This window comes from Sander lucioperca, chromosome 9, assembly GCF_008315115.2.
Source record: "Sander lucioperca isolate FBNREF2018 chromosome 9, SLUC_FBN_1.2, whole genome shotgun sequence".
Lineage (NCBI taxonomy): Eukaryota > Metazoa > Chordata > Actinopteri > Perciformes > Percidae > Sander > Sander lucioperca.
The window spans coordinates 12,477,989-12,503,116 of record NC_050181.1 but is presented as its reverse complement, the minus strand read 5'-3'; the positions used below and the strand labels follow the sequence as shown (position 1 = coordinate 12,503,116).

Genomic DNA, 25,128 nt, shown 5'->3' with positions numbered 1-25,128 from the left:
GCTGTTTTTGAATTTTAAAACATTAGAACTATTAAAGTATTTCTCGTGTCACAGAAACCACTGAGGGTGAATCTTGTGTTTTGGAAACCACTTAAACTCAAAAACATACATTTAAGCATTTCAAAGTCTTCTATGTCTCTTATAGCTTGGCAGTGTGTATAAGCTAAAGCACCAAAATGTTGTTAATAATTAGCAATGTAAGTCAGCATTTATATTTAAAGAGCAAACAAGCCTCCAATGCCTCTCTTATTACCACAGAGGAACAATGATGATCTACAGGAAAACTTAGGCACACACGCATGCAGTTATATACAGTACACACTAACAAAAGCACACACAAGTTCAGAGTAGCATAAGTACGCACACTATCTTCTGCTGAGAACGAACAGGAAATTATCCAGGCTCTATTATCAATAGAGAAAGAGAAAAAGTACTAATTTGCGTTCCCCGTCTGGTGTGCTGCTGAGGGTTTGTTTTTTGTTGCAGCACACCTCCTGAGGCACACTCACTCAAACACATGCACGTCCACACAAACACAAAATCAAGCCCTGTTTGCTCTTGAGGGTGTCTCGCTCACCCTCTGAGAGATAAAATGACATGCTTTGCTGGCCGGGGTTGTTTTCAGCTCAGAGGAATTGCAAATTCTCAGAAAATTGTGTCATTTTCACTTAGGTTTTCTCCAGCAAAGAAGGTTGATTAAATAAACAAAGGAACAAGGCTTCACTGTTAGTTCTTCAAACATAGAGAGGGAAAGATACTTATCTCTGTCTGTCCTCCTTATAAGAGAAATCAATATGCAAGTGTTTACACATTTGAGTATTATTTTCTGGCAAAAAAATGTATATCACTATGTATTCATTACATATTTTGATTTGATCTTTATATGCAGTACAAGGACTATTTAACTTGAACTGTAAACTGCTATTGCTTTAGAAAACAAGTCCTCCAAACTATCCAGCAACTGACCTTTGCTTTCCAAAATGTGTTTTCTACACTGATGTCTCAACCAGCAGGACGACATTTGTTTTGTTAGTGCCGTCCAAAACAGTTACATTTAACTGTAACAAAAATAATACATACTATATGAAAAAATGGTTACCTTGGCTAAGGTTTGCAAAATATGGTAGGTTTCAGTTAAAAAACTACTTGGTTACACCTGCGGTAACCAATTTATTTGGCTACTTGGGGGCAGAAAAATAAGCAAATTAACACTAGCCTCCAAGTCCAAGTCAAAGGCTTTGTTGACTCAATCTTCCAACCTGACCATGTCTATAAAAGACAGTGCTAACTTTGTCTGTGACAGACACACTCATAATTCACACTCATAATTACAGAGGTCCTTTTCAGGTTAACATACATATAGGTTGTATTAAGCATTTGAACAAATGACAAATGCAATCATCATTTTTCTTTGTTATGACAGTTTGTGTGGCCATGGTGCAGTGAAATCAGGCATCAACTTTCCCCATTACACACATTTCAGTATTTTGGAGGTTTCAAGAAATCTTCACCTGAAGTGTTTACTCAGCAAACAAAAACTTTTGCGAGCCTTGCCGGTACATGCATTCAAAAAGTACTTAGATACCCCAATATGGAGATGCAGAGACATGGATTCAAAACCCCATATTCTGCAGTGATTCACTCACAAACATCACAGCAGACATCGCAAAATGATTTGTTAATGTGAATTTTATTTGTATAGCACCTTTCATTACAAGTAAATCCAAAGTGTTTTTGATTAAAAAAACAGCATACACATTCAAACAAAGCATGCATAGAAAAGAATACAATAAACACGACAATCAACAAAAACATACACGTGTGACCATACAAATTCTCTCTCTCTCACACACACACACACACACACACACACACACACACACACACACACACACACACACAGGGTAATTAAACAAATGCCTGAGAAAATAAAATATCACGCGCACACACAAATATACACAGGTTTTTTGCTGTTACTTCTGTATGCTGTCCCACTGAGAAGAGAAAGTTACAGATGATCCTGTTTCCTTTTTCAAGCAGGTTTGTAGTTCTGAGAGCAACGCAGAGGAGTTCTTTTTGAGGTAAATCATATTATGTTCACGCAGTTAATTCGCCGGCCCAGCAGCCACTGAAAAGTGCTGCTATCGTAAAGAATCTGAGCATACATTAAAAAAACACCAGAAATGAATGCGTATAATAAATCATTTGCATTCCTCCATGTTGGTTTGAGCCTAACCATATGTGGTACCATAGCAGTATGTTTCATAAAGAACGTTGGGGAGAATAAATTACTGATGGAAGTGTATTCTTCTTATGAAACAGACTGGGAATGGAAATCATATCTTTGGCTTCCCGATGTCGTGCAGTCTTTGCATTCTTACAATTCACACAGTATGGTGTGAAAGAGGAGGCTAAAGGGATTTAGTGTCCTTGTTTTACAGCTCTCATATGCTGTTGGTTTTTGTCCATTCTTGTAAGCGGTGGGTTTACTACAGTATAGATTAAAAAGGTTGGCCATCAAAGCACTCAGTAGAGAGCGACATACACTGTGGCAAGATTAGTGCAGTATTGTGTTTAGTTTGAATAGCACTGACATGAAACTAAATGTGATTATTATGCACTTCAACTTAATAATTTCTAATTGATAAAAAAAAGTTTTTATTTGAATGGTATTGAACATCCTTGAAAACACCTTTTGGGGCTTTTATTCTCCCTGAGGCTAGCAGGCAGCAGCATCCTCCAAAGATGACAACAGCGGTCCTAAACAAACAATGTGGCTTTCTTTAATTACTGATCCACTGATTTAGTGAAAGTTGTGAAACAGTTTCCAGAAAAAGGACACCTATACTCAAATACTCCAGACAAGTTTCATAACATGAAAACCTACTTAACCAAAATGCTTCTTCTAGGGTCAAATTCTGCCAATCAGTGAAGGCCTGACATATACTGTAACTGAGGTAACAATAAGCAGAAAGCTAGCCTCTTGACAGGCTTGAACTGCTTTTTGAATACAATGGAATTGCATACTGTATAATGCGATTGAATCTCCCAAATCGAAAACTTAGGTAGTAACCTAGTAAAACGTTGGAACTCTGGAGAAGAGTTTTTGTTTTTTTTGCTCTTAAATCTAAAAACACCTTAATGAATATTATTGACTATATCCCTTAACCTCAACATATTCTATACCAAAGCTGCCCGAGCCACTACATAAATCATATTGGCTTATTGAATTGAGAAAGTATGAAATATCTCAGATGATAGATAGTTGGTATTTAGTCCGGATAGCCCACAGCCATGAGTGATTCTGTGTGTGTGTGTGTGTGTGTGTGTGTGTGTGTGTGTGTGTGCGTGTGTGTGTGTGTGTAAGACTTCCTCTTTTCTCTCTCTCTCTCTCTCTCTCTCTCACACACACACACACACACACACACACACACACACACACACTATATTGTACTCCACAGTGAGTATAGGTGAATTAGGCTTGTCTGTAAGTGTGCAATTTTTTTTATCAGTGGACGATCCCATTTCCGTTGTGTTGATGCAGCAGATGGATTCCCTCCCACTAACCATTCATCACCTGCCACACCAAGACCTGCCTGTGCCCCCTTTACACCAATGAAAAATGGGTTTTGGACCATCTTTTTCCTCAAGAAAATAAAAATCGTTTACTGTGTCATCAAACAGGTTTCGTCCCATGGGGGCTATTGGAGCTTCTGAGCAGAAAAAAAGTTTCTATTTTATTTTGTGTTTCACAGCACATGATGCCAAAGGGCAACAGGGAAACTTAAAATTGCTATGATCATCAGCGGTCAGTGAAGAAACACAAAGAAGGGTGGAGAGAAAACTTCTTGGATCCATTTCAATCCAAGTTACTGTCATAAGAAATGCTTGTTTAAATTGGTAACCTTGTAGAAGGAAACCGTGATCAAATAGTCATCATGTTTAGCCTGAGACTTAGACCTACTTCGGGACATTAAAGGTGAAGAGGCTCTATGAAGTTGTTTTTTTTTTTAAATTATCATCATGCACCAATTCAAAAACCTTCACTGACCTGAAAACAAACACCAACGTGATAACAGCAAAGTAATGTGTTGATTTGTGTAAAAATGTGACATCCTTTCACTGTACTGACTTCAATACTGAGAATGTCACGTTTTAAATTATTCCATGCATAAATATTTACATGATAATGAGGGATTTAATTTAGAAAAACATTCATAACTCATGCCAACAGCAGTAAGGGCAAAGGGACAAACATATTATTTAATTCCGTCTGCCGAGGTAATTAGTCAATAGTTGAATTTACGTAGATGTGTTTCAAATGCTGGGTTTAATTTAGAAATCGCTCCACTGTGTCAGTAAAAATAATGAAGCCAACACTGGTTGGAAATGATGTCTCTAGCTGCAGTGTCCGGTTCAGGAGACCAAGACATTTTGCAGCATTGAAAGGACTAAGCACAGTGAGAATACTGACTTTTCTTTTTCTTTTTTTGTCTCTCTTTTCTTTTTCTCTTTTCTTTTTTCCCCAGGCTCTTAAGTCCCTGCTCTTTCCAGTGCTTTTATATCACTGAGTGCCAAAGGTCAATACAGCGGTTGTTTAAGTTGTCAAGCCAACTCAGATACCTTTTGTGCAGGGAAATACTTAGGATGAAAAGTCTCATTTACCTTTTCAATGGCATTAAAAATGTAGGATTAACATGAAGTATGTGACATTTAATAGTTTTTGGTTGTCGGGCCTATGGAGTTTAGAAATAAGACTCTAAAGAATTTAAAGCTAAAAGCTTTGTTTCTCCTGCTGCTTTGAATGGTCAATCAATCAGTGGGGTGTGCAGAAGAACAGAGACAATTACCAGCTGAAAAATAATGTGCTGCATATCAAGGCTTCACCCCTCGCCAATAGAGGTTGTATGAAATATACAGGTACAATCTCCCTTTTGAAAATCAAAATGAATTAAAAAATGAATTGTGGGGCGCCTGGGTAGCTCACCTCGTAGAGGTTTACTCCTCGACGCAGCGGCCGCGGGTATTGCCATCATCAACAAGCTATTGTGTGTTGCATGCTGGGTAATTGCTACACTGTGAAATTTAATAAACAACTTATAAGAATAACTTACAGTACAGTAATTGAAACATGTTTCAAGTATCTGTAGCAATATAGCTTTTTATGATGATGCTTTTTATTAAGAAGAGTTCTTGTTCCTCTCACTTGACATTTCCTGCATCTAATATGAATTTGTCATTTCAATTATCAGCAGGACACAGTTATGTAATAAATTGTTGAAATCATAAATTATATTAAATAGAATATCTCATTATCAACAGTATCAACAAATGCTGTAGATTGGGCTCCATGGGGCACTTTCAAAAGCTTTATTACTTCTGTCAACCAAATAAATGACTGCGGTTGCCGAGGATACCGAAATATCACCAGGACTACATGTAGACTGTGGCCTGACAGTGTTACATTGTGTCAATCAATCAGTTTATTCCAATTACAGTGAGTGGTTATGTAGTAATGAAACATTATTGTTATGTGATTACACTCTGGTGATACAATGCTGTCACCAAGGCTCCTTATATTACAGTAAGCGAGTTTCCATTCACCTTTTTTATGTAGTGAGTAGAAAGGCAAAACATTTTAAAACAAAAATCAAATTATCGCAAAAATATGTTTGCGCTTGACTGCAGCGGAAAAGTGGGTTCATCAATAAAACCAAAATGTGACTAGGTGCAATGGAAAAAGGCTAAGGGAATAAATAATGAAGTGCGTGGCACAAGGGACTTAAACGCCACTTAAGCTTCAAGCTTCACTAGAGAGACGGGGAAAGAAAATCTGATCTGGGAAGACCTCAAATTAATACCCAAAACAAACATGAATGCAATTTTTCCATTATGTTTTCTGATGGTTTTCAACTGTTTTTAAATTTGACTGGCACTCTTTTAATTACGTCATCTCATTTCGCCATCTTCTTCTGCCATAGTTTAACAGCACTCAACTGGAGAATGAGCACCAGCAGCTGTTAGAACAGTAGTCGATGGATACATGCATTCATTCACATTTTCTTTTGCAGGTTTTATGGAAATGTAGTTAAAAATCTATGCTATATACTAATGGAAAGCTGACTAACATTGTTCAACCACCACAGAAATACTGGACAGCAGAACAATACATAATTTCTAATGTCTAATATTAAAATGTATGTCAAATTAATTTGAGAATATTATATGCACACTCCCACCTCTTAAAAATAGTAGAATATGCATGGCAAAAAGGGTTTTGTGTCTTTTTGGTGAGAATTCCTTCCGTTTGCAGAGATAAAAAAAAACAAAAAAACAAGGAGTGTCATTTTGCTCTCTTTTGGCTGCACAAGCACAGTAACACACACAGTCTCATCCAGTCGCCCACATATATTACACACCTAATTCTACACATTAATTCCCCACTGCCCTCCACTGTGCAGTCAGTCTCTCTCTCTCTCTCTAAATCTATCTCTTTTGTGCACACACAGACTCTCATCAGCCTTTAAAGACAGCACAGTCCTGGTCAGAGTAGAGCAGAGAGGTTAGGGCTGCAGCTCCGGCTGCGGATATCCTGAAGGATAACTGGGATTGTGAAGGGAGCGTGAGAGAGATGCGGAGAGCACCACTCAATCAATTTCTATTGGATCTCACTCCAGTGGGAACATGATAGTGACCTGAGGGATTCAACAAGCCTGTGCATTTCTTTATATTTGAAGGAAAATAGCCAACTGGGTTTACACTAAAAAGGTGAAATTGCTTCAGAGTACTGGTCAATCTGACAGTTGGAGCCTTTGTTGAATAAAGATTTTATTAAGGAGTGAGATTCTTTTATCAGCTAATAATAATATTGTGATAATTTAAACACTAGAATTATACTAGCTAGACGTGAACTCAAAAAGAACAATAGGATGCGCAGTATAATGTACACACAACTGTATGCACTTGATGACCTACTGATAGTAAGTATATATATATATATATATATATATATATATATATGGTAATGCTTTAGATTACAGCCTTCAATTTACAGCATAAGTACTGCAGAGTTATGGTGTAATCTTTTGTATATAACTACAGTACAGGTACCGAGTAGTACTACAGTATAGGTAACCAGTAGGTAAAAAATAACTACAAGTTTTTTGTAAGATCCCAAGTGTGACCTCCTTATTTCATAACTTCTAATCTTTTTCCCCAGTACCTACATATAAGTATTGGAACGTACTGTAGTTGTTACACCTTAACTCCGTAGTAATTACACGGTGCATTGCAGGCTGTAATCTAAAGCTTTACCTATAATATATATAGAGCTGGGCAATATATCCATATTAAATCAATATCGTGATATGAGACTAGATATGGTCTTAGATGTTGGATATCGTAATATGGCATAAGTGTTGTCTTTTCCTGGTTTTAAAGGCCTCATTACAGTTAAGTGATGTCATTTTCTGAACTTACCAGACTGTTCTAGCTGTTCTCTTATTTGCCTTTACCCACTTAGTCATTATATCCACATTACTGATGATTATTTATCAAAAAGCTTATTGTGTAAATATTTTGTGAAAGCACTAATAGTCAACACTACAATATTGTTGTGGTATCGATATCGAGGTATTTGGTCAAAAATATCGGGATATTGGATTTTCTCCATATCGCCCAGCCCTACCTATATATACTATATAAATAAATATATATATATATATATATATATATATATATACACATACACACAGGACTGCCGCATACTGGATGTTTTTCCTTTTTCAGACCATTCTTTGTAAACCCTGGAAATGGTTGTGCATGAAAATCCCAGTAACTGAGCAGATTGGAAAATACTCAAACCAGCCCATCTGGCACCAACAACCATGCCACGCTCAAAGTTGCTTAGATCACCTTTCTTTCCCATTCTGACATTCAGTTTGGAGTTCAGGAGATTGTCTAGACCTGGACAACACCCCTAAATGCATTGAAGCAGCTTCCAAGTGATTGGTTGATTAGATAATTGCATTAACGAAAAATTGAACAGGTGTTCCTAATAATATTTAAGGTGAGTGTACATGTGGCACAGTGAATCCTTAGGATGAACCGTATCTGTGGATGGCTACCTTAGTGACTACCTTACCTTCAATATGCGTTTATTTCACAAATAGGACGATTTATATTTGCTAATAATATGTTGGATTCATGTTAAGAAATTTTAGTTTTTGAAAAAAAATTCCAAATAATTACCAATAAGAATACCACAAAAAGCTAAGGAAGGTATTTAAACCTTTTCTAATTTGCAAAACATTGTGTAAATGCAGGTTTAACCATGAATGCACCCTGCATGTTGAGCAGGTATGAACGTAAAACCCACAACAATACTGGCATGAAATTAGTGAATTAGGATAATATATTCCAAATGTGTTAGAAATGTTATAATACTGAGGAAATCATGTTGCACTGTTAAAGTGGTAATTATCCATTGTTTAATGATCACATTTAAAAAGACAATATTCTAAAAATGGAAATTAAGGCTGAAATGAATGATGACTGTTAGAGCTGTGACTGGTTTCTAAATGCTATATTTACTTTTGACGATGTGGAGAAAGTGTAAAACACTAGACTGGGGTTATCCAGATTGAAATCATCTTTGCAGAAAAAAAAAAAAAAATCTGATTATTGACAATTAAATTAAGCCCACATTCATAGGCGGGCTGAAATTCAATCTGTGGTGAGCCAGGTGTTACTCAATCAAGAAACAAGGCTGCATTTACACCGTCAGTTCATATACAGTATCATCGTATGTTTCGGTTTTACAAAGGAAAAGAAGATGCATATTACATGTCAAATGTCAAATCACATTAGCCTGTAGACTGAACATAGTCAAGTCAAGTAGGCTCAATTCAGGTGAAAAATCACATGTTGTGCCCTTTGGGGTTTATTACTACTGTAGTCCATCATGTAATGTAGAAAATTATTTTTGCCAATGCTAGCAATCATGTATATGCCAAACAATGTAGGTACTTGTATAAAGATTCAATTTAAATCAACCCAACAAACATATTATAGCATACAACTGGCAATAATCAACTATTATTAATCAACTATTTTGATAATTCTTTGGGGCAATCTTTAAGCAGAAATTGCTATGATTGGATGCTTTTCTTTAATAATTATTAACTACAGTATATATCTTTGGGGTTTTGGACTGTCAGACAAAAGAAGACATCTGAAGACGTCACCTTGAGCTCTGAGAAGTCGTGATGGTCATTTTATATTATTTTCTGACATTTTATAGACAAAACGATTAATCAAGAAAATTATTGATAGATTAGTCGATAATGGAAAAAAAATGGTAAGATGCAGCCGTAGTCCTGATCCCTTAAAATTCTGAAATACATCAAATCTCACGGATTGTTCCGTTTACATTTCAGGCTCACAATACAAAATGAAGGATTTGATGGTTAAAAAGTCCTTCATGTTGAATTCCTCATTCATTTCTGGGAATAATTTAGGTTTTAAATTCAGAATAATTATATGCCATTTGTGTTAATTTGACTGCAGAGGTCAAAACTCTTGACTTGTAGCACAAAGAACAACTTGTTTGTCTGACCAACGTGTTCCGGCTTGTGGCCTTCATGACGCTCATCCTGGGGGCAAGCTTAAACACATAACAACAACATTATGAGGGGACAGCGGAGGATCTTTGAGTAAAAACGTTGAAAGTAGATTCTGAGGTGATGTTTGATGTAATGATCTACAAATTGAAAGTCTTAACTAAATCTCACCGCCTGAAATAACTCTTGTGGTGGACATAAAAACAGGTCGTCATTTATTTTTATTTTATGGTTTCCAGCTTGTTTTGACTTGAATTATTCTTAGTAAAACTGTTATGAAGCCAATCCCTACATTGATTAGAGAAAGAAAGATGCATGTTCAACTGTGTGAGTGTTGCATATGAACTACTTCCTTTTCTTTTGAGTAACAGACTTTCCAATAATCTCAGGAGATGACTCTGCTTACCGATGAGCATAACTACCTTTGGAAAGTAAGAGGGGGCTTTTGATAAAAGTTTTTCTATTACCTCAGTTATTCAAGCAAAACCGGTCAATCAACTTTGCATGTTTCGTTGATTCCCGGGAACCTTTTCATTCGTTAAGTCATCTGCTTGAATACAGATTCATATTTTCAGCCAGAAAACTTTACCTATAGGTTCTAGTGCTATTTCAGTATATGCTTTGTATACAGGGAATGCAGTTGTGTTGTGGTGAATCATAATACAACACAAACAGTATCTTCATAAAAATACCATGTTTACATTTTACTTTGGCAAACAATGCTGTCATATAGTAATCAGCAACACACGTGTAATTAATTACACTTAATAATAAGGTTGCATAGACCAATGTTAATGTACTAGTGTTGAACTGATAATTAACTGAAGCATGAATACATTACATTATGTGGCCCACAACATTTAGTCATATAGTTTTAAATGCTGCAATTACTTCATGTTCATGACAACATTCTCTCTATTTTGACTTGAGCCACTTGTTAAAAAATAGCACACTTCATGACACGAACCATGCAGTGTGACTCAAGCAACTATCTTAAGATGTTTCTCTTCTCAGAATGTGATGTGACGCAGTCTCGCCCAGTTAGAGAGACATCTCTGTGCATGAAATTGACCTAACGATTTAGCAATGAACTCAGATTCAAAATACCCAAATAATAGCAGCTGGAAAACAGATGAAAACTGTGGACTTGCTTCTCTTCCGTCTCATGTTGGAGTTTTTTTTTTTATCTCTTCCTCCCTCGCTCATTGTCCCGAGTTGCCTATTTCTGTGCTGTCATCTTGCTTCAGTGATATTTGTTATACAGAGAACAGAGATGAAGAGTGCTTTAGCATTGATTCTTTTGCTTTGTTATGACACTAAATTCTGCCTCAGTGCTCTTTGCTAAATGAACAAGCCACACACATACTGTATACTCATGCGTACACACGCACACTGACACACTATGACAAATGGCTATTGGCACATAACTTGATACAAGATAATTTGTTATTTTGAGACTATTGATTTGTGAGTTACGCAATGAAACGAGTCTCTTTCAGAAGCATCCCTACAGCAATCAATTTTAAAATGATGTCCCATTCATTGCATTCTTATATGATCGATAAATCTTCTAATATGCTGACTACACAGAAATACAGTAAGAATACAAAAGTACACACAAAAAAAGGCTAATATAACAAGAACACTACTGTGAGTTGACATTGTTTTACATGTGAGGTTCCTGAAATTGAGACAGTGGAAGCACACAGCTTTCCTGAATATCATCCATCATCCAAACATCTAGACAAAACACGAATAAATTATTCTATTTTTAGGGAGGTATTTCTACACTATATGCCTCCATTATCTTGCAACAAAAAATGGTCCAGTTGATATGTAAGGCAGCGAGTTATCCGATCAGCAGGGAACATCATGTACAGATGATGTCACAGGTAATGGAAAGTCATTTTCACCAGGGGCTGTTTTCCATGTAGGATAGCTAGCAAGCTGCCAGGTCAATGAGGACAAATGGCTGCCTCTTGCCCGAATCACAACGGTAACCTAGACTAAGTAGCCCCAGCTGAGGGCTTTGGATGCCTGAATGTTTCCCTTGACCATAGCCGCAGTAACAACCTGCAGTGTGAATTATAAAGCAAGGAAATTGTGAACATCGGAATTCATTTTGTTTTATGAAACTACTTCTTGTATTTGGGTTTATTTTTCAATCAGGAGGTTCAGGAATACAAGGTTTTAATGATTAAACATTCATCAGTTCTTGGTGTGGATAAGATTTAGGGCTAATGTCCAAACAAGAAAGAACCCCTCAATCAGAAAAAAAGAACCCTGCTGCTGGGAATGGTGGCTAGGGTGGACATTCACACATCATCAATGTCAGCAGCTGAAACAGTAAGTGGCTGTTCAGACTCAAAACATCAAGGCAGCTGTGTTGTTTCAGGTACCGGTGAAACATGAAATGCAATCCAAAAGTAACGAAGGTTTCTCAAACGCAAAAACACAGCACAGCAGGTTATAGCATACTGAGACAGGACTTTTGCAATTCTAGAAAGTAATCACGGCAGTAATTATTTTATCTTTCATCATGGCGATCACAAGGTAAACCGTCCATACTGTGTTCTTGTTACAATGCAATCTACCAGTAATGTGTGCTTGCTTTTATTTGATTGACCACTGCAGCGCCTTTCCAGATGACATCCCTTTGCCTCGTTAAAATGAATGAGAAGGCTGCGAGATGCGGTCTAAGACAGGGGTCTTCAACGTTTTTTAAGCCAAGGACCCCTTAACTGAGAGAGACGGATCAGGGACGCCCTACTACATACTGTATATTTTATAAAATGAAATTGCATATTAAACTTACAATACAATAACGTGTAGGGCGGCCTCAAGCCTTATAATACCCTTTTAGTTCATAGAATACTAAGCTATTAAACTAATTAATACTTGTTGGCATGATTTTATAAATCATGATGCACAGTGAATCCTTAAGATGAACCGTAGGCCAGTAAGCCTATCATCAACATGTGTTTGTTTTTTTTCACAAATAGGCTGATTTATATTTGCTAATAATATGTTGGATTCATGTTAAGAAATTTTAGTTTTTGAAAAAATTTTCCAAAACATTACCAATAATTTGGTGGCCCCCCTTGCAGTTACTCTGAGGACCCCCTGTTGAAGATCTCTGGTCTAAGATAGAGCAGCCTCTGGGTGGCTAATGAGTGACTGGCTCCAACATGGGCGAGAGAGGAGGGGTGGAAAGCTGACTTCTAAATTCTTTAGACCTGAAAAGTCAGGGTGTGGATGTTTGGTAAAACTTCCTTTTAAGTGCCAAACTTCACATTTTACACGACAAATGTATACGGGCCTATCACATTTAACAGTTTCGAGCAGTTATTTATAAGTTGGTCTCAGTCAAACCTTCAAATACCACCATATTATCTGAGCAGTTTAAAAATACAAAATGGGGCAAAACAATATTTGAGTATTGCATTTTTGTCACAAATGTTGAGCCTGTCTTCCAGTGTTTCTTATCCATGGATAGAGGAATTATCTGCACACAGTGGCAGTAAATAAAAGCAAATTAAAGCTTCCTTTGAATTAAAATTGTGAATGGCTTTAACTACATAATGAGAGTCTTAACAGTTAAGCAGTAAAGCAAGTAATTGCTTTTTCATGGGTTCAAGATTTTGAATTTCTATCATGTGGTGACACTAACAAAATCCAATCACATGGATAGCAATTAAACTCTTCAGTGAACTTCTGACATGGTTCAGTTCCAAGGTAATGACATAACTTACTGTGATCCATACTTAATTTCCTCCCAGGATGTTGATGGCGTTTTCTGTATGTAGCGTAGCTAAAGTTTTGTTAAAGCCATGTACTGCTGGCATGTACAGCACCTCCAACTCTATAGCAAATCAGAGTTCATAACAAACCAGTTGGAGTTCTTTTCTGTAGGGCTCTCAGGAGTTCTTTGCAGTGTAATATGAAAGACAACTTCACACCACAACTTTTACCTAAGTGATGCATTCTCTGTGAGAACTGAACATGGCAGGGTATAGTTGAGAAGATAACCTTAGCAGTGATGACTGAAAATATGTCTGCATAATATTGTATGATTCTTAATGAACACTGACATTTCCTGTCACCAGGCTAAAGTTGCTTTGGGGAGTTTGTAGGGTTAAAGGACGATTCCGGTGCAAAACGAACCTCGGGGTTATTAACAGATGTGTACCCACTCTGTCGCTCTCTGGGACATGTTTTCATGCTAATCAAATGAGTTTGGAGCTTGAAAGAAGCCAACACGGACCGCTGATTAGCTTACAACGCTAGTATTCGGGGCACAGGGAACGTAAAAACAAATCGCTATTTATACCTCTAAAAAGGCTCAAAATATCACCAAACTTCAACGGTAGCATAATGAGGGTCCCTAAATGTTAACCGAAGCATTGGGAACTTTGTAAGTGTACAGACAGTATATTGAAAAGATTATAAAGACACTCGCGTTCATGTTTACATGCCGCCGCCGTCTTGGAAACCAGTCATGACTTACAGCTGGCGATGCAAACTAAAATCAAAAGCAATTTGCTCAATATATGTGAAATAATCGCACTCTGCATAACTTGTCTAGTGTACTTACTCAGTGGATAACTGTCCATCTGGTCCCTCCGGTCTGGGTCTGGACCACCGAAAAAGTTTCAAGTACAGCCCTATTTAAGAAAGGGGAAATCTTCAGACTGTACAAAACACTGCGTCTCTTGGGCATCGCGACGCAACAGGTCCCACTCCTTGCAACACAGACACTCCTGTTCGGTGGCCATAGCTTCACAATGTCCGCAGGTACACCACCAGTTTCCCGAAGTACAAGGCTGTGCTGCGGCATTGACTACCTAGCTCTCTCTCTCTCGTAGCCCTTTCACGGAGCTCCCGCAGCTCTTCGTTCAATATACTGTCTGTACACTTACAAAGTTCTCAATGCTTCGGTTAACATTTAGGGACCCTCATTATGCTACCGTTGAAGTTTGGTGATATTTTGAGCTTTTTTAGTGGTATAAATAGTGATTTGTTTTTACGTTCCCTGTGCCCCGAATACTAGCGTTGTAAGCTAATCAGCGGTCCACGCTAGCGTCTTTCAAGCTACAAACACATTCGATTAGCATGAAAACATGTCCCAGAGAGCGACAGAGTGGGTACACATCTGTTAATAACCCCTAGGTTCGTTTTGCGCCGGAATTGTCCTTTAAGGTTACTTCAATATCTTCCTACAAGTTCAATTGACTGACAGTATGCACACCAGGTTGGTTGCGAAATATTATAAATAACCTTAACATCTGCATTAGCACCTTTGATATGATTTTTGCTGTTGAGCTGATTCATTAAAAGGCTGTGTCATTCTGCCACAAAATGCTAGATGCTAAATGTAGTTTTTTTAAGCTTAGTGTAAAGAAATGACTAAAATACATTCAAGCATATACATACTATATATACATATACAAACTGTATTATAAATGTTGCAGACATTACAGGATTGCTAAAATATGCAAATTGTTCAGACATTATAATGATTTACAGGTTTATTAAAAAGGAACAAATGTTCACACATAATACTGGTGTGAAGTGTTGTATTGTTGTGAAGCCTGACCCCAGAGGCACTGCAGAGAAGGACATGTTATCTCAATGGGGCCTAGGAAATAATAGGTTTGTCTCCAATCTGTGACACCAGAGATGGGCCAAACACAGGAGAGATCCAATGCTGTTGATTTACTGCGGTTTCCATTTTTGATCCAGTCTGAGTCACCCTGTGACCGCTTCCATATGGGTGGCCTGTCCAACAGCAAGAACAGAACAGATTGCATTACTGGACTGGTCACAGCGAATGGTTGCTGCTAACAAGTTGCTGCTCCTCTCTGACCCCTGTTTGTGAGTGTGTGCGTAATGCTGTGGTTGCCTGTGTGTCTACATGGATGTGTATTTGTGTATATGTGCTTGTGTGCGTGACCCTGAATTACTTGTTTTCAATAAGGAAATGAAATTCATTGTGGGATTTCTTTTTTCTCCCTCCAGCGAACCATTTTCTTTTATTACTTCACCTGCACTTGCTTGAGCCACTGGGTGTGCTCCCACGCTGCAACCAACTCCCAGACAAGCATCGGCAGCATCTATCTTGTGGACAGAAGTGCTGAGTGGCTATTACTTCTCAGCAGACCACATAAAAACCACAGCAATTAAACACTATTGGGCCATTCGACTTTGTCCTCTTAGAGGGAAAAAAAGGCAGTGAGTGAGCGAGAGAAGAAAGGCAGAGAAGAAAGTGGAGGAAGCCAGAAAAAGAAAGACTTCAACTGATCCTGCTTAACAGAGAGAACGATTTTTATTTCAGTAGTTTGAAATGGAGAATGAGGAATTAAAGTGTATGAAGGTAGCTGTTAAATTAGAGCAGATGAAATACAGTACCCGTTCTCAAAGGGACATGAGAGAGCTCTGTAACTAAGGTACAATGGAAAGTAAAAGTAGAGAGCAGCATGGGAGTTAGAGTAAGGTTTCCACTTTTAACTAGATGTATGGTTTAAGTGATTCTGCTGGAGCTGCATTGTTGTTCCGCCCTCCAGAAGGATACTGAAATCATATTATGTGCTCTTCAGACTGCTCAACTGAGAAACACGTTTGGAGTTATGTCTTTTTAAATCTATTTTGTAAAACTAAGGGAAATGGCTAAGACAGGCGAGTGCCAATGCGGTTGTGCATGATGTACAATATACTTCTGGCCATCTGTGTGTGATCAACCAAAAGTGGACACAAAGCTAAAATTATATTCCATGTCAACATGCATTAAAACTGATGTTGCCCAGCTACTCTCATGATCATCATACTATGTTGTTAAGTCGTTCCAATCAGAACACAAAAATTTACATTTTTAAACTATTTAATATAGCTATGTACCATTAAGTTCAATGACAGTATGTCCATCATCACCATAACCATCAGTAAAGGAAATTAATCTACAAAATAAATCTCCACAAAAATACAAGTTATCTTAATAAATGCCTCTCGCCTTAAGACTGAAATTAGCATGAAACCTATTTGATTTTGGCTTCAAATATAAAAAAAAAAAATCAAATGTGTATTAAATGAGAATGAACATTGTTTATTTTGAGCTCATATTTCACAGTGACTAATAGCACTCTTACAAGAATACTTTGATTAGTTGGTGGAAGTAATTACAGATGAATGAGCACATATTTGTGAAAGAACAAAGGGTTTTTTGCTAAAAATCAACTAAAAAAAATTACACAATGGAGCTTTAATGTTGAGACAAATCTGTGATAATTTACCAATCGAAGTATTTTTGATTATGAGTACAAGGGTGTCCTCAGGCTGCTGTAACATGTTCACCATCTTCCCTCCTTCTCCATGTCTGTTTGACCTAACTTAGATCCTACAATTCTGTGTTGTTTTTCCTTGTCGACTTAGTTCATCACAAGCAAACTCAGCAAATCTAAACTAAACTTTGAGCAAACAAAGCTCTGTTTTTCTCTGTGTGATGTAGTGACAGCATTATTGCCAATGCTACAGTCAATCCTGCAACTGTTGTTGCTGCCACAGTGAAGGACCGTCCCCATTCATCACCACCTGTCTACGTACGTTTCAGGCAACTAAAAATAAACGTCTCCAACTTCTCGGTAATCAGGATGGGGATGTAGGTACACACAGTGCATAAAAAGCATGACCAGAAGTGAACTAACACTGAAAATTACAAATGGCTGCCTGTCTCATTACCGAAGCAAATCACATTAGGTATCCTTCGAAAGCCTAATATAGATGCTGCACTGTGTGGCCCTAACCCTTACAATCAGTCTTTCTATCCATCTTTCTCTCTGTCTCTTGACACATCCCTTATTCTCTTTATCTGCCCTTTTCTCACTAACTTTCTCTCTTATTTCTTTCACTTTTTGTCCCCTTTGCCTTTCTGTACTTCCGTCTTTGTCTCTGACTGAGCCACTCTGTCTTTGTCACTTTGTCTCTCTGCTCACTAGACAGATATATTCAAATGGAAGCTTAGGACAGAGTGTTGCATTATTCAAACGAGTGTTGGGAACAAGGACAGGCAAATTCCCCTTAAAGCAGGCCATTTGCTGAGACAACAAATCCTAAGGCCACAGTAAAGCCAGGTAAGAGGCACCAACACTCAGGAGAGGAGTTAACACATTCACATGTGGGGCAGAATCATTTTTGTCACGAAAGGATCCGTTTTTAATTCTTAATCCTATATTTATTTTACTAGAAGACTTTAAAGCAGCCATATTATGCTCATTTTCAGGTTAATAATTGTATTTTAAGGTTGTACCAGAATAGGTTTACATGGTTTAATTTTCTAAAAACACCATATTTTAGTTGTCCTGCACCGCTCTCTCTCACTGCTGCAGCTCCTCTTTTCACCTGGTCTCTGTTTTAGCTACAGAGTGAGACCTCTTTTCTTCTTCTTCTTCTGTACTATCTTTGATTGCACTGCACATGCCCAGTAGCTCAGATGTAGATCATGTCAGCTAGCTAGCTCCATAGACAGTAAAAGAAAGGCTGTTTCTACAACTTCGGTCAGTTACAAGGCAGGATTAGCTGGGAGACTTCTAAATGAGGGTGCACATGTAAGTAGTTATTTTGTAGATTATGGTGAACTTGTGTGTGTTATAGCAGTGCTTTGCTATTGAGAACGAGGTAGCATGCTAGCGTTAGCATTAGCGTTAGCGTTAGCATGCTAACGCTAAAGCTACGAGCTAATGGTTGCGGTTAGCCTGCTTGTTTCGGCTTGTGACATAACAAGCCGTGCAGATTTTGAACAGCTCACCCAGAGACTGAAGGCAGGACACATTCAGAAACCGTATCTCACTCTAAACAGCATGGGTGGATTTTTTTCAAAGTTTGTATGTGTGTGGAAGCACCAGAGACACAACATAACACCCCAAATCCCAGAAAAAGTGATTTTTTCATAATATGGGCACTTTAAGACAAATCTATTATGGTACAACCAGCGAAGAACCAGATTGTCCTCTGGGAAATATTGTATTTTCAGCGTCACTACATCTGGCTGGGCGTATCAAATGACCAAGATTGACACCTTGAGTTTTAAACATCCACCACACAGTTCGTGTAGGCTAACGTGCGAGATACATGGGGAAAACTGAGTAAGCTAGTTAGCCGACGAGCACTGAGCCTGCTGTGAATCTCAGTGGAAATACCTGTCACATCACAAACTTCATGTGGAAAATCAAGGGACACAAACCAATATCCCGGATCCAGCCAAGCTGGCTTACAACCCACTCCGATGGAGCCCTTAGGGTCACATTGAACACTGTTTGTGTTTCACATATTTAGGATCCTGCTAATCTTTCTGAGGAATGCCGATATACATAGGCATTCAAACTATTTTGTCAAAATGCCAACACCACTTTGATATTAATAGGGAGGGGCTGGATGATGTAGATAAAGCATCTGCTTTAAAGAGGTGCTGCACTCTTTTCGAGTTTAAAGACTCAGACTGAAGTCATGGCTCACACTTTGCAAGCAGCTTAAAGTTTACAAAAATTAGACAACAATTAAAGCACTGATTATTAGTATTAGAGCATTCTTAGTGATTAGGTCAAATGCTAAGTGTTAACCGTGACAGTAATATTTGTGAAAGAGTGGGAAAGCACTCTGTGATTATACTTTCAGTTTAAATCTTTTAACAGTTCAAAAATTGGCTCTTAATGTTGAGCTTAACAAGCAAATTGTTGCTTACTTTGCAGTCTTTTGCACTTGACATATCATCATCTCAACATATGCAATGTAGACATAATTAATTCATGAATAAATATGGTCTGTATTGAACTGTGGCATCACCTAACATTTTGTTAGCAAAAATATTGAAGGACACTAGCTGATTAATTGCAGTACTCTTTCTGACCTTCTGACATAGTGATCTGTTTAGACCACAGGGAGGGAAGTCTTGTGATGTTATCCTATGAGAACAAACATTTTGCCAATATCCTTTGGCTATCTCGATGTGCAAGTAAGCACACTGTTTCACCCAAGCCAGATCAATGTTTCTCGATTAGGCTGCCCGGGCCAAAACGAATGCAGCAACTTTCCTATTCGTCAGCTACCCAGACCCATTTTCATTTAACAAATGCACAAATAAATATGCAGAAACACTCTCGCATGTGCGCGCACACAAACACATTAAACACAAAAAGATAAACTGATGTCACAGACATCACCGACACACAGACGTTATTCGTCTCGTGGCATTTAGCACAAACGTCAAATGGTGTAGAGCCCTGCAAAAAATCAATAGGCATTTGCAACAATCAATGGCCAGATTCCTATGAGAACTAATTAGAAAGGCAAACATGCAGTGCCACCTCCTTCCTCCTCTCTGTCTACCACTGTGAGTTCCAAACTAAGCGCTTCTCCACCGTCGGGGTCAAAAGAGAGTTTAATACAACAGTGGTATTTGTAAGTATGTATCAAATAAATAGAAAAAACATGTATTTGTAATACATTTATGCTAATATAATAAAACTGAATAAAAAAAATGGGTATCAATGATGAAGAAAGGCTATGTTGTTTGACTTTATATATATATATATATATATATATATATATATATATATACATATACATATATATATATATATATATATATAGGCCTGTGACCCCTGAGCCAGAAATCCTCTGCAGATCTTCATAAACATTGTTGTTTCATACGGTTAAGCTTCTAGGCTTTTGAATAACCTGCAGGAGATGACCAATAAAACTAGCAAATTTGCTTTCATGCATTCTGTCACCCTTTAAAACTTTACTTTGACACATCTCGGATAAGCCACTATCATCTTCATTTTTCCTTACTACATGATTGCATCCTGTTTTCCCTTTGAATGATTCAGTCTCCTCTTGAGCCATTAGTCTAAATTAATGTAGATCATTGAGTAATCTCCCTTTCCTTGTTAGACCCTGTCAGTAAGTGTGAATCAGGCAGGTGTTTCCATCATTATCTATAATGAAGTAGGTTCATTGGATTGTGTGATGTGTTGGATAATTACTAATCTTGATACTAATCTTAAGTTTCTGTTTGAGGGGCAGAAAAAAGGTGCGTGTCGGATATTATCCTTGGGTTTAACCATGACTTGACTACTGTAACTCAACAAAATCAGCCTGATGACAACTATGAGGCAGTTGACAAACTAGTCAGGATATCGAACATACTGTACAGATAGCATTGGCTTAAACGAACTGAACCTTGTGCCCTGCTAAATGCTGAATGGGAGGGTGACACATAAACTAAGTAGAAATGATATACTGCTGCGGAAGTGGAAAGTTAATACATCACCTCATTGGAGTCAGCTACACAGCAACCCTATTGCAAGAAGAGTAATGGTGTCTTTAGATCACTGAGATATGTGGCGCACAGTGATTGGAACAGCACTCAAAGTATGTGTTCTAATGCTAATGTGGCTAAAGGGGGTATCCAAGGACACAGACAGATAGAAAATGATCCTGGGTAATCTGAAAAAAAATGTATAGCCAAGCTTTACACAGAAAACCCAAGCTGTGATAATGTAGAAGGGTTTCAGAAAAGAGACCAACAGAAAGAAGGTATACAGTAGAGATAAACATATGGGTTCCAAACCTGGCCGCTTTAGTGTATTATTTGGTGGTATTAATAATTATGAAGGCAAAAGAAGGCCAATAATGTTAATCACCATTAGAATGAACGTTACGTTCGCATGCAGCTTGAACTTTGCTATAGCCTCCATTTTTTATTGTGTAATCAAACAAAATCGGTTACAGCAAGTATTTGGGCGGTTATAAAGTCATTCTATGAAGCTGAGACGGACTCCATATTCTTCAGAGGCTGCTGGTGCGAGCCGATCTGGATTCCACCAGGCACAGCTGCGCCGCATTTCAGCTGCGACACGGCGGCCAGAGCTGATTGTGGCAACTCTAAAGGACTGAATCTTAACTCAAACCCTAGTATGTAGCAGCCTTAATCAAAGGATCATTTGCATGGGCATTGAGATGCACAAAGAGGAGTTGCTTTTCATTGCTGTGTGTAAATACTATTGCCTTGCCTTTGCTCTCATACATAAAAGAGAGAGAGAGCATTTATATTTTGAGGTCAGGAGTGAACATTGTGCACAACACACACCCAAACACACATACATGCACAAAGGTATGCTGTAGCATGCATTTGAAAATGCAACTCACCTTGAGGGCACCCACCAGAGTTGATCCTTTTAGTGTTGGTCCTCTGGGCTGCAGCTGTGAACATAAAGGAGAGAGGTTGTGGATGTTTCAAACGTGAAGACTTTTGTCGCTGCTTTGGCAGTGTTTTCAAGATAGTCTGGAGAGAACAGGGATATTAAATAATCAAATCACACTCTATTTACGTAGGTATATATCATTTGGTTAAGAGATGCAAAAATACACAAACACAAAGGGTAAAAACATCATATTACAAAAAATCTCTCGGTGCTACAGTATGTCCTATAATTGCTTCCTTCCTGACTCACCCCCAACCCCATCCACACAATCCAAACAAAATAAAACCGTACACAATAAAACTTAAAACATATAAGGACATGACTCATTTTAACATATTTAACTGTTGCAAACAAAACATTCTTTGTTCCACTATCACTCTGAATCAATACTGTTTTGTATGACAACACTGCAAGCACGTACTGTACATAAATGTGGCTTAATTAGCATTTATAATGGTTTTGAAGGACACTAGAAATTACTCTCATTTTACACTTGAGACATGAGCCAGCACTTGATAAAGAGTTGTGATAGAATCAGTGTATGTGTGTGTGTGTGTGTGTGTGTGTGTGTGTGTGTGTGTGTGTGTGTGTGTGTGTGTGTGTGCGGCGTGTGTGTGTGCGTGTGAGCTAGCATTACAGGATATGACTTTTCCTGTTTAATAAGGCACTCGTTTTATGAGCTCTTCTCATATTCCAAATTAGGAAGTCATATTTTTCCAGCACTCAGATAACAATCAGTGTTTGGTCAAGTTCAAGTGTTTATTAAACACAGGTTTAAAATGCATGTGTCACATACTCTATGTAGACATCTACATACACACACAGACATGCACCGCTGTAGATGTTATCCCTCTGAGTGGTTTCAACTGAACCTAGGGTCATACTGTAAAACACTCAGAATCACTGTTTCCATGACAAAACCCATCACATCAAGGTTATATTCAGCATATAACATAAAGTGTTATTGTTTACTTTGTTCATAAATGTATGTCATTACCTCAGTGTCTTGAAAAGGTCAGTCGCAAGTCTGAATTAAACATTTGTTTATCTCTTACTGCCTGTAAAACACAGATAGAAACAAACAGATACAAAAAAAACAAGATGCAACTGAATAATATTCACAAGGACAGAGAAGGAGATGTGGCGCTTTGGGAAAATGTGATTTTACATTAAAGCAAAACTAAATAAATAAATTGCATCTAGGTCATCAAGATATGATGCATTTTGGATGGATGGTGTGTCAACTTTCAGAGGGTTTTTTAAGAAATGAATACAAGTATGCTACAATTACAAATAACAGGCTACAAATTAGAAAACATAGAGAATCAAGGCAGCACAGAAGGAACTCCATATTGAGTGGATCTGATTTCCCATAACTCGCCAGAAGATGGGTAGGCAATCATGTCCAAGAAAGTTAAATAAAAAATACTGAAAAGAAGCCAAAGTTGAAGTGACAGGCTCTTGATTGTTTAGGAAAAACACAATTTTTGAGAGTTCTTGCTTCGCTAAGGTGTCCCTCTGAGTGACAGCTCCCATTTTAAGAGTTGACAAAGCCAACTACTTTACTCTGCTGAAAATGAGAATTTGGAAAACAACCAAGGCTAATTCAATCAGTGGGATAAAACCACAGAATCATTCTGAAGATAAATTGTGAGGACTTAGATCTAGTTTGTCTTTGATGGCATAAGGGACTCTATACAGCTAAACGCATGTTATATAGTACCTGTTTGTATATTAGTTATACTTTTGCATATGTGTGTATATCCTTTTGATATTTTGTTTTCTCAGGATTTGTCAGACTTAGTGCAATCTATTGTTCTGCTGCATTCAAGATGGCACTGTGCCCGGCAAATCTGTTAGTGAGTATCCCTGTCTCTTTGTTTTGTTTAGTTACAAAAGATAAAGAAGAGCCTCTAAAATGACTCAAAGACACAAGTAAAGGGATTTACAGATGGTGATAATGAATTATAAATTCCATTACACAAACAGAGAGAAATAAATAAGTGACAGTGCTGACATACATCCAGTCACAGCTGCTGTCTCAACAGACAGCGCTTTTGGTGTGAGAGTGAGGAGGTGGTTTTGTGTGTGTGTGTGTGTGTGTGTGTGTGTGTGTGTGTGTGTGTGTGTGTGTGTGTGTGTGTGTGTGCGTGTGTGTGTGTGTGTGTGTGTTTTGGGGGGATTATTATTTGCACAGCTTTAAATCTATCATTCATTCCTGGGGACATCCAACAGTTTGGAGGAGAGAGTGACAGAACAAGGAAGGAGATGAGAGATGCACAAGAGGTGTGGAAGGTGAGACAAAAATCAAAATTCAAAAGAAGAGAAGACGGCTAGTTGATTTTCACACCATTCAAATCCCTGAAAATAGGAAAACACTGTGACACGTCTGCACCCACAATCACACAACGGCCCTCCTTTTGGCTGCCCGCCACCATTAAAATCTGGCATTGGAAGTAGACAGCAGCTGCTGCATGTGCCATACTTTACACATGTACTTTGTGTTTGTCTGCACAGCCCAGCAATGCTCGCCCACACAAACACACAGTTCAAGTCTTCGCCTGTACTTGTGCACAGAGGAAGCTAACAGGAAGGTAGTGAATTAAATGATCGTAGACACACACGGAAATCCTTCATGTGATCACTGGATGGACAAAGGTGTGCAGCAAAATATAAATACAGCTAAGTCGTGATCCATCACTTACTTAAACATTTGGGTCTTCTCTACATAATAAAATATATTCTGTAATTATGAGGAAAATTAAATCTCTCATTTGTTTTTATAACACAATTAGCAATTCATATAGAGGAAAGCCATCCTTTTCAGAGTTAATGTAAGAGCTCAAAAATGAGACAAGAATACAGCACTGTAAAATATGCACAGAGAATTTAATTTAAGCTTTCGTGATGGTAGATTTTAAGGTCCAATGGCATGAAAATGTCACTTTATTTCCCCTAGCCTGCCTATGGTCCCCCAGTGGCTAGAAATGGTGATAGGTATAAACCAAGCCCTGGGTATCCTGCTCCACCTTTGAGAAAATGAAAGCTCAGATGGGCCAATCTGGAATCTTCCCTATATGTCATCATAAGAGGAAAGGTTACCTGCCCTTTCTCTGCTTTGCCCACCCAGAGAATTTGGCCTGCACATGAGAAAGAGAGAGAGACATCATGGCTTGCAAACGAGCGAAGCATGGCAGTTGGTCAAGGCCATGCCCCCACCCTCCACCTTGCCCCCCCTCTCTCCTCCTCATTAG

At 38.1% G+C, this 25,128-nt stretch overlaps 1 protein-coding gene across 6 annotated transcripts in view; it reads right to left on the bottom strand.

Annotated features, from left to right (window-relative positions):
• Positions 1 to 25,128, bottom strand: part of tnr (tenascin R (restrictin, janusin)) — a 193,689-nt gene that overhangs the window by 101,173 nt on the left and 67,388 nt on the right. For all 6 annotated transcript variants that reach the window (XM_036005690.1, XM_036005691.1, XM_031294323.1 and 3 more), the window contains one exon: positions 21,819 to 21,872. Coding sequence is in view for 4 of the 6 variants with exons in the window: in XM_031294323.1 (XP_031150183.1) it covers positions 21,819 to 21,872 (54 nt within the window). In the remaining 2 variants the exon portion in view is untranslated. The remainder of the gene's footprint in view (positions 1 to 21,818; positions 21,873 to 25,128) is intronic.